The sequence below is a fragment of the Rhinolophus sinicus genome, linkage group LG03 (genome assembly GCF_036562045.2).
Source record: "Rhinolophus sinicus isolate RSC01 linkage group LG03, ASM3656204v1, whole genome shotgun sequence".
NCBI classification, from domain to species: Eukaryota; Metazoa; Chordata; class Mammalia; order Chiroptera; family Rhinolophidae; genus Rhinolophus; species Rhinolophus sinicus.
In genome coordinates, this window is record NC_133753.1 from 170,834,584 (window position 1) to 170,845,398 (window position 10,815).

The window sequence follows — 10,815 nt, forward strand, 5'->3', positions numbered from 1 at the left end:
TCTTTCTATTTTAGTAGCAATTAAATACTCAACCTGTGGGTATTTTGGATACAATATGAACCATGCAGTCCAAATTTTCCCTAACCAATTAAAACAAATTTCCACAAGTGAAAAGGAAGATCTCTTTTTCTCTTCTCATGGTTATACAAAGATCACATGGCCTGAAAAGGTTCTATTGGAATGTGAAGAATATTCACAAAAAGCAATCATTTCTTTGAGAAAAAAAGCAGCATTTGAAAATATAAAAGCTATAACAATGACATTTAACTATTCTATGAAAACATTTTGAAAGATCATAAACAAGAGCGGGAAAGGAATAATTACTTTGACCACCAAATCAGAAGCCAGCACTTCCTTCGCCCCTTGGATTTGGGCACCTGCTGCTCTATAGTGATCATCTGAGAACTTGGAAGCTTCGCCAGCACCCGATTCCACAACAACATTAAAACCCTGCTTGACCAAGGCCTGAACGCCAGCAGGAGACAATGCCACTCGCTTCTCATTTTGGAAAATCTCCTTGGGGACTCCAACAGTCAGTTGCTTATATGGAATTCCTACAAACAAAGGCAAAAAAAAAAAAAAAGAACATTTGGTAAAAAAAAAAAAAGCTTTAATAACAAAGTTCAGATCGTGGAAATGGGCCATCTGTTCAAAATATACTGCACATACAAGTTACTGTTCAAAATGATGATTCTGATTCATAATCATAATTCTTGACTATTTTTTGATAAAGTTTTTATACCCACTGTCCTGAAAATTCTAAATATTTTAATTAATCAAATGGCTCTCTTTAAAGCACATGACTAGCTTAGTTTACTCTTAGGGGAAAAAAGATGCTTTGAGAGATCACAACATGCTAACCTATTCTTCAAACTAACCCTCTTGGGTTTATGTTCTCCTTGTCCTTACTTTTAAGGAAGACAAGAGTAATTATCTGTGTTGAAGAATACACCTACATTACACACTCTAATAGCCTGCCACACCCAAAGTCCCCTTCCTAGCAATTTGGCCTCATAGATTTCCAAGTATTAAATTTTGAGACCTTACATTCTTGGCCACAACTAATTAAACCAGGGATTAGCAGCAAGGTCAAAAATAAAAATCTACAGGCCAGACATGAGGAAAACCAGCAGCCTATGTATGAGATGGGTTACACAGGAATTTTGCCCAAGGACACTCTATGTTGGCCAGTGACTACCCAACCCAGTCAGGTTCTCTCTCAGGAAGTCTGAATGGGAGACCCACAGAAAGAATAGGACAGAGTAAGGAGCATGGTGCAGCAGCTGTGTGTAAGCATAGCCATAAGGTAATCAAAGAGAGATCAGCAAGCCACAGTAATGGAGATGCAAGGAGAAAAGATGAGTCATAGCTCTGAAATCCAGAACAGCATTCCACTCCTCCAAGAAGTAGGTGAAGGGTTTCTTGGGCTCTCATGCTTCCCAAAATAAGCCCACACAATAAACCCTCATCACAAAATATAACCTGATGTGATTCTGTTCCTAGCAACCTAAAAAAGCCTGTTCAATAGAGTTAAAGTATTTATACATGGTACAGACCAGCTTTAGCTAAAGTACATTACTTTCTTCTGTTGTTTTACTCAAAAAGTGGGCATAAACAGGTTTTTTTAATAAAAAGGATCTGCTTCTATATAAGTTTTACTAACGTTTAGGAAATCTACTCTAGCAACATAAACCCTGGATGTACATTATAAAAAAAAGAAATAAGATTATCTCTAGAGTAAACTTACTGAGACCTTAGAGAGAGTGCATCAACCTAAAAATATCGCCTTTAAAGTCTTAGATCCCACACTACTTAAGCAGTAAAAGTTGACAGGAAGCCAAAAGCAAATATATACTGAATCTTACTCTATACTTGAAGGAGAGGGAGGAAAATGATAGAAAGTTAGCAAATATTTCAGACTGATGTACAAAGTAAATCACATACATTTAACTGGAGTTCACTTACCTAACAACCTCAGATTATCTGGGCCTATATACCATATGCCAAGGAAAGTTACAAAGACAAATGAAGTCACATCAAAAGGACTTAGAAGGCCACCTGAAAGGGCTTCCACTAGACAACTCTGAGACAATTTGAGCATCAAAAAAAATAATAATTGGAGTCGGCTGGTTAGCTCAGTTGGTTAGAGCGGTGCTCTTAACAACAAGGCTGCCAGCTCGATCCCCACATGGGCCACTGTGAGCTGCGCCCTCCACAACTAGATTGAAACAACTACTTGACTTGGAGATGATGGGTTCTGGAAAAACATACTTAAATACATAAAATGTTAAAAAAAGAAAATAACAATTAATTGCAATGTAGTAAAATACATCCAAGGATGTTAAAATTCATGAGTTCATGATGTCACTCAAAAAATAAATAAATATTTTTTAATAGCTTCATTGGTCAACTTTGGCGGAAGTAATGTGTGGTAGGCAGAATAATGGTCTCTCAAAGATATCCATGTCCTAATCCTCAGAATTTGTGAATATGTTACAATACATGGCAAAGACGAATTAAGATTACAGATAGAATTAAGATTGCTAATCAGATGACCTTGAAATAGGGAGATTATCCTGGATTATCCGGATGGGCCCAATGTAACCACAAATTGTCCTTAAGGGTGAAACAAGGCGGCAGAAGAGTCAGAGTCAAAGAGTAATTTAAAGATGCTACACGGTTGACTTTGAAGATGGAAGAAGGGGCCAGCCATAAGCCAAGAAAGTAGATGGTCTCCAGAAATTGGAAAAGGCAAGGAAACAGATTTTCCTCTAGAGCCTCTGGAAGGAATACGACTCTGCCAACACCTTGATTTAAGGCTAGTAAGAGCCACTTCACACTCTGACTTCCAGAAGGGTAAGACAATAAATTTGTGTCGTAAGAAGGTAATAAGACTGTAGTCATTTGTTACAGCTGGAATAAATACATAAGGGAACCAACTGATTATTACCAAAACTAGTAAACAACAGAAAAGAATGAAACATTTTTACATTTCCAGTACACTCTGAGGGTAACTGAATAGAGGGAAAGTTTTTTTTATAGAAAAATTGTAGCGAATAAATTAAGATAGAATGATAGATATCACCAATTTAAAACCCCTGAGAATCATGGATTTAGTTAATGATAATCAAATTGCTGCTATAGCCTTTGAGTGAAAAACTGATGGGAACTTTATAATAGATGGATCACATGGACAACATCTAAACTCACCGATCAATCTTCTTGATATAATGCAATAGATACTACAGAGCATCACCTATGAAGTATTCTTGTCAAAAAAAAATTAAACCTGACTCTGATGAAGCCTCTAGATCTAGCTAAATGTTACAGAAAATACAAGAGACAGAGAAACTGGTTTAAAAATACCAAGGGAATTCAGCCAGGCAAACCCAGAATGTGAGAAATTCTACAAGGCAACAACTAAATTCTTCAACAAATAAATTAAACAGAAAAAAGAGGAGGGGAACATATAGCTCAAAAGAGATCTCAAGACACAGCAAGGAAATACAACACGTGGACCTTGTGTGGATCATTATTTGAACAAAGCAACTGTAAAAAAGAAAAAAAGTAGAAAAATTTGAGAAAATACGAATACTGACTGGAATTACTTTTCATGCTGTTCAGTGTGATAATGAAATTGTGGTTTAATTAAGGAAAAATAGAATCCTTATCTTTTTTTAATTAGTTTCTGTTGATTAGACATTTATACACTTCACAGTGATAACCCCAACAAGCCTACCACCCATCTGACACTTTATATAGCTATTCCACTACCACTGACTACGTTCCCTATGCTGTGCTTTACATCCTATGGCTATATACGGCTTTATTAATTATAGTTGACATTCAATATTATGTCAGTTTCAGGTATACAGCACAGTGGTTAGGCATTTATTTATGAAGTGATTCCCCCATTAAGTCTAGAACCCATCTGACACCACACATAGTTTTCACAACATTATGGACTATTTTCTCCGAATCCTTATCTTTTAAAGATAAAAAAACAATTCCCTACGAAATAGGCCAGAATCAGAAATTAAACAAAAAGTCTTAAACATCGTTAATATAGAGAGCCTGGTGCCCATACATTTATTCACAAGGACAACAATCGTGTCCTCAATGTATTTACTTGTATTACACAATTTTATCACACTGGGTAATCTGGCTTTCTAGAAAATTTTTTAATCTGAAGAAAAAGTTGAGGGCTTTCAGGGGCAGGTACCCTGCCAATACTGACTTGTCACGTGAGAAGAAGAAAAGGGGCTGTGAAATCTACTAAAGGCAGACATAAGAATTCAAAAAGCCTAGCAGGTTAGGGGTCCTTAATACACAACAAACAGTCCTACAAACTTACATTTTAAAGGGCATTATACCATGTGGCAAACACTTCTGACTGCCCCTCAAATGTGCATCTTGTTCCTCCCCCTTAGTAACAATGCCATTTTTAGTTGAATATATTGTCACCTGGAATAAATGACTAAATGGCTAAGTCTCCCTTATAGCTACATATGGCCACCTGTGTGCGTTCTGACCAATGAGGTATAGACAGAGTTCGAGGGGGTCTATGGGCAAGATGCTTAAAGGGATGTGACTCAGCTTAGAAGGGCCCCTTTTAGCCTCTCCTCCTTCTGGCATGCACCTTAGAACAGAGAAGCAAGGACGGGGGGGGGGGGGGGGGTCCTAGCAGGGAAGACCTTACAGTCCACTGAAAGATTTCAGCTCTTATTCTATATGAGCTAGGAAACTAGTGGCAAATTTTGAGTAGATGAGTGACATGATCTTTCATTTTAAAAAGATGATTCTCACTATTGTATACAGAACAGACTGTAAAGGGACAGAGGTAGAAAGCATAGAGATCACTTATAAGACTAATACAGTAGTCCAGGTGACAGATGATGGTGTTTGGACCAGGATAACAGTGGTGATGATGAGAAGAGGACAGATTCTAGATATAAGGTAGAACTGACCTCCACCTACTGTGAGGATCTAAGATGCCTCCAAGGTTTCTGAACTGAGCAATTAAGAAGCTGCCATTTACTAAATTGAGAAGCATACTGCAGATTACTTAATACACTTAGTTCCTTATTCTTGAGCATAGATGATCCATATATGGTACAATTCCCCAGTACCGACTAGGAAAGAGGAAATAGTTATTCTGAGCAGTAGTTTCCAGGGGACAACTCAACTGGTGCACCACTTTTCTTTTTCTATTATCTTTTATTCTCTATTAGCTCTGATAAACAAGAACTTCTATACATGGAAAATGTTAAAAAAAAAAGTCCTCATTAGCTTTTTTTATTCAAAATGATCACTCACAAGCACCAGGCTGTAAAACTATGTGGCTTTTCCTTTTATCAATCATCAGGAGATCTATTAGTTCCTATGACTTGAAGGTTTGCTTTACACACATTGAAGTGAGACTTTACCTGGTTTTACAGAGGATTTACACTGCAGCGCCTGATGAGTATGAAATGTTCGTAAAAAATCCTTCTTCCCAGGTAGAACCTTACAGGGCCCCAAACTGCTAAGTAAAGGACACGAACAGCCAGTCACCACTGTTTTCAGTAGGTTCGCCATGTTCCTAGGAGTTCCCAACTTTCTGAATCCCCAATTTTCTCGAAGGTAAATCACTAAGAGGAAAGAGAATAAAATAGTTATGTGCAGAGAAAAACATACTTTGTCTTTCGAACATCAAAAACATAAAAACATACTAATCCAAAGGCCTTGGAATATAACGGTTATATGTGGGCATCTACAATAAACTTATTTGCAAAGTCTTTTACCTACAGAAGATGCTTCAAAAGTTTGTTTCCAATTCAGGTATTTAAAACTTGGAATCCATTTTCCCACTTAAACTGGTTATCAATTCACTATTCAACTCCAAGCCTAGATCACATAAGCCCAATTGATCCTTAATGCAGCTAGAAAGGTAAAAAAAAAAAAAAATTGCTACAGTCCTGTCATATCTTACATGAAAGTTAAGTCTGCATGTCCAGCAAAAATTTCACATAATCAAAGTTACCCTTGGATTTCCCTTAAACTGTCTAAAATACTTTACAGTACAGTAGTTTAGATGCCATGTTGTACAGAAAACACTGGCATCCTATTCAGCACGGCATCCTGTGAGACCCCCCAAACTGAGACCTCCACTGTTTTCCGTACCAGATCCCAGGGGCTCATGGAAGGTACCCCACCATCCCCAGGATTCCTAATGTTCTTCCATCCTTTTTTCCTGTCCTTCTAAATTGGGAAGAGGCAGAGGACCTGGAATTCTATCAGTCAGGTATGGCTAATTCCGCCACCTATGTCTTTATACTCTGCCCCATCATGTGTGCCCCCACGGGGCCCAGCACCTAATCCCAGCAGACTCCATAAACAGTCTTCCAGCCTCCAGAGGAAGAAGGGTCTAGCTCATTTTTAATTTCGGAACTGCCGCCGCAACTCCCTGAAGCTACTTCTTGCAAACAGCAGAATACAACACTGGAAATGGAAATCCTCGATCCAGGTGGTGCTGATTCTTAAGATGCCCTTTAATTCAACAACCATGTATGGAGGGCTGCCTCAGAGGCACAGCCATTAGGAGCATCTGTAGAATCAAATTGGAATAGGTCACACGCTTGGACATAAGACAAATCAACAAGTAATAACACTACAAAGCAGAGTAAGGCAAGTCCAAAGTTGTTGGAGGGATCAAAGGAGATCATATCCTCCTACAGGGCTCAAGACAGAAGGAGAAAGGCGTGTGAGATGGAGAGAGTAATATGAACAAAAGCTAAAGAAGAGGGAGCATGCAAGATGTGTTCAGGCATGCAACCAAAAAGGAGTATAAATAATTCTTTGCATTTAAATAGAAGATTTGATGTTTTCAAAGTATTTCCACATGTCATTTCATTTCAGTCCTAAAGCATGCCTGAGTCCCAAAAATACTCTCACTCATTCATGGGTCACTTCTAGGGTTATTCATGGCTGAGAATAGAAAACAAATGAGTTCAATTTCAGCCACTCATTCAAAACATTCACTGAATCTATGCTAAGAACCAAGGGAGATACAAAGATAAAGATAATTCTTGTCTTGAGGGAGATTTTGTCCTACCATTACCAATGACCTAGTCCTCTCCTAATCTCCCCACTTACCCTAGTTTCTCTTCTTGGGTCATCCCAGCTCCCCTACAACCACCATTGTCTTGGCGCTGATGAGGGTTACTCAGCTCTCATCAGCAAAAATAAATAAATAAATAAAATAAAGCTAGCTATCATAGCATCTATGTATTGCCTAAGTCTGCCACTCACTCACTGTTTGAGCTGATCCTGTGCCTTAGTCTGATCCTCTATAAAAGAAGCATAGGAAAGCTCATTTGTTAGGCTCTAGAAATGTCATGATTAGGTGAGATTTTGCAATGCTTTGCAAAGCTGAAGTCCTATGTCTTAGCCAGGAGTCTGGAAAATTTGCTCTGCCTACTTGGAAAATGGTCATTTGATGTTGAGCAGATCCCTGGCATCAGATGTCAACATGGCCAAAGCCTTCAGAGGTGAATTGCTCCCAAAAGTTCCACTTGATTCAAGCTGTGAACGTACAGGACAGTAATCAGGAAGTAGTTTATTGACAAGAGCAGTACCGATCACCAAGCTTCAATCAAATACAAAACATCCTGAAAGATATTCAGAGAATATTTGAACCTATCACAAGCCAGCACTTGTTACCAAAGATAGTATTCCATCTTAATTGTCACCTTCTCCCCTATCTTCACTTTAAAGCTTTCTGCTGTTTTACTATCCATGTGCTTCTATGGCTTTGAAACAACAGGGGAAAACCTGACAACTCAAAATTGGAGGGGGGGGGGGGAACATTTGTTTTTTAGTATGGCATTCATACCGCCATTTAATGTAAGTTATTTGGGTAACTTTCTCCCCTAAAACATATTAAAATCCTTGAGGGCGAGCACTTAAGAGGATAACATAGACGCTAATAGGGTGAACTGTGAGTTGGAAGCCCCTACTCTGCAATGCATTAGTTGTGTGACCTTGGCAAGTCAGTCACTGAACTTCTCTGTACCTAATTTCCTCATCTTTAAAATGGAAATAATAATAGCACCTACCTTACAGGATTGTTGTGAGGATTAAAAGGATACAATATCTTTACTCCTATTATTATTCACTTTGGTATTACCTCTGGCCCAGTGCTTTGCACAAAATAGTGGAAATCAACAAGTATTTTTTGACGGAAAGAATAACTAGAGCTAGATAACCTGAAGCCTGGGTATCTATGGTACCCATACTCCAAGGAGTTTCAGGAAGTTTCCTCTGAAAATGAAATGCTGTGTAGCCTTGTGGAAAACTAATTCCATCAGCAAAGGTAAGCGGCCAGGGCACACTTGCTGATAAGAAAGTAATCCTAAACTGTTCATTCAATTAAAAAAAAAACAGCCAAAGTTTGCAAATAAAAGGGGCGAGACGGAGAAGAGAGAAGCATTTTAAATAAAAGTAGGCAAGCAAGCCTCACCTTTCCAATAAAGCCTGTCCTACAAGGCTCCTTAAAAGCGGGTCGCTTAAGGACTGCCCTGCATCACAGGGTAAATAAAGGACAGCCCGCAACCGTAAACAAGTCATGCGTTTAAAGCGAGACATACCAACCAAGGACGCAACAACCTACAGAAGCTTAGGCTGGCAGGCAGCCCAAACCCACCGGCACCACCCCTACCTCTGCAACTAAACTGGCATCAGCTGGCATCTGCCAGGGACCGCTATTTATAACCTTCCCCGAAAGCCGATTGGAGGAGGCTGCATAATACTCATTCTGCATCCAAAGTTCGAATCCCCCTCTTGCCCCTCCGCTGTCTCCTCCCCCTCGCCAGCCCCGGCCCGCTAGAAGCTTACCGGGACCACCACCACAAGCCTGCCCCGACAGGCACTCACAACTTTGGTTCGCCACGTCCTATGAGTCCAGCCAGTTCCCCACCCCGAATCCCATCATGGTTGAAGCACAACTTCGGGGCGTCCCGCCGCCACCTCTCTGGATGCACCCCCTATCGAGAGTCTTCTCTGACCTCCCTTCTTCCCCCCGTACCACTCCCGCCGTACCCCTCAAAGCTCCAAGACCTGTACCTGCACAGCTGCCGCCTCGTTCCCGCTCTCTGCGGAGACCCAGTTCCTGAATCCACGCGCCCACTCCTTTCCACGTCGCCCCAGCAAGAGACAAGAAAGGACCCCGCGCCAGGTCCCTACCGACCCCGCCCCCTTCTCCTTGACAGGTCTCCTTCCCGGCGGGGGCCTGGAATGTCGCCGCAAGCCCTGCGCCCCTTCCCTGCTGCGCCCCAGGCTGCCCTTGCCGCCGGCGCCGCCACGCTCACCTGGGCGGGGAGGCCGGGCAGTACTGGGCTGCGCGCAAGGGGCAACGAGGGAACGCCGCGCTGGCAGACCCGGGTTGGGGCCCCGCGGCACAGCGCCTCCAACCCGGAAGAACAGCCCCAAACCGGCAGCAGCGGCCACGTGATGGCGACGCAGCCCCCACCTCGGCCCCGAGCCCCCTCCTTGCCAGGCCCTTCTTCCCGCCCGGGCCCCTCCGCTCTCCCGCCTGCCCTCTCACGGTACGGCAAAGCGACCTCACGAAATGCCCCCTCAGAGCGCAAAGGCCAGTTACCCTAAGGGGTCCTTCACTCTCCGCGGTGGCAGCCAAAACCTCTTTGTCTCGGGCTCGACCCGCGGCCCCCCGCCCCGCCTCCGCGCTTTCTCTGGGCCCGTCCTTGTCAATCAAACCTGGAGCCAAACCCCGGCCCTGAAGTTTTCAGGGCTACATTTGATCTCTTCCCCTGGAGAGGCAGTTAGAAAGTGTGATTTCTTCTCCTGTATCCCACCTGATCAAGTAAGAGACTAATATAGCTCCACTCCTTGTACCTGACTTTCCTCTAGCTCTCTAGGAAAAATCAGAATGTCTGTAACAGGAGAGGACCAAAAAGAAAGTGGGAAGGAAGGCAGGGGGTGGTGAAGGGCGGGAATGGGGGCGTTGTTTTTCCATTCTTGTGGGAGAGGTGGAGTTAAGTTCCTCAGGAAACGTTATCTAGACCCGAAAATTAACACACATCTGCGTACTCGTCTTCCAATGGCTGGCCCAAAGCCGTGTGCTAATGTTAGTATTTACACCCAGTGGCTGGAGAGCGTCCTTGGTGGATGTTAATGTCCTGACCAGGCCTAGGCTGATTTCAGCAAAACTATTAAAGGAATCCAAAACATAATGACCTTGTTGTTCTTTGCAAATAGTTCCATTAATTAGTATGCAGGTGTCTTCTGATTAAAAGTGGGAGGAATAAAATATAGAGTATAAAATGGCTCCTTTACCCAAAGCTGAATCATCGTGAAGTGTCAGTATAGTCACTGCTTTTTACTTTAAAATGAATAAAAGAATTATGAATCTAAAAGACATATGGCCAAACAGGTATTCCATATTCTTAAAAAGAAATAAGTTGCAGAGAAACCCTTAATTGAGAACATTTCTTGTGTTTAACCAGCACAAAAGGTTATTCAACTATTGGACTCAGACTGACAGCCAAACAAGGTAAAACACTATTCCTGTCCTGGAAGAGTTCCCAAATGGGAAAGGACAGGAAAGGACGCAGCCACCTTTTAAAATGAAATGAACCATGATTAAGTGCAACGGTAGGGACAGGTTCAAGATACTGCAAATACAGTGAGTCAGGAGTAATTGATAAGGATTGAAACTAAGCTGTTTTTTACAATATACCGGAGGTGCCTAAAAACATGGTCAACATGGCTCAAGCAGTAGTTCACAGTAATCGGAAGTGTCTGGATGCTGATGGCAAT

The 10,815-nt window shown here is 41.7% G+C and overlaps 1 protein-coding gene across 14 annotated transcripts in view; it reads right to left on the reverse strand.

Moving 5' to 3' along the window:
• The window catches only part of NNT (nicotinamide nucleotide transhydrogenase), an 84,872-nt gene extending 74,830 nt beyond the window's left edge, over positions 1–10,042 (reverse strand). Inside the window, exons 1-5 of one of the 14 annotated variants that reach the window (XM_019736217.2) lie at positions 7,460–7,558; positions 6,354–6,586; positions 5,784–5,921; positions 5,427–5,630; positions 325–554 (exon numbers count right to left, since the gene is read on the reverse strand). In XM_019736217.2, the coding sequence (XP_019591776.1) occupies positions 325–554; positions 5,427–5,577 (381 nt within the window). In that variant the 5' untranslated portion in view covers positions 5,578–5,630; positions 5,784–5,921; positions 6,354–6,586; positions 7,460–7,558. Of the gene's footprint in view, positions 1–324; positions 555–5,426; positions 5,631–5,783; positions 5,922–6,353; positions 6,587–7,459; positions 7,564–8,500; positions 8,549–9,102 lie in introns of those variants that run through there. The other 13 variants (XM_019736216.2, XM_019736215.2, XM_019736218.2 and 10 more) reach the window with 13 other exon arrangements.
• Between the last annotated feature and the right edge of the window lie 773 nt (positions 10,043–10,815).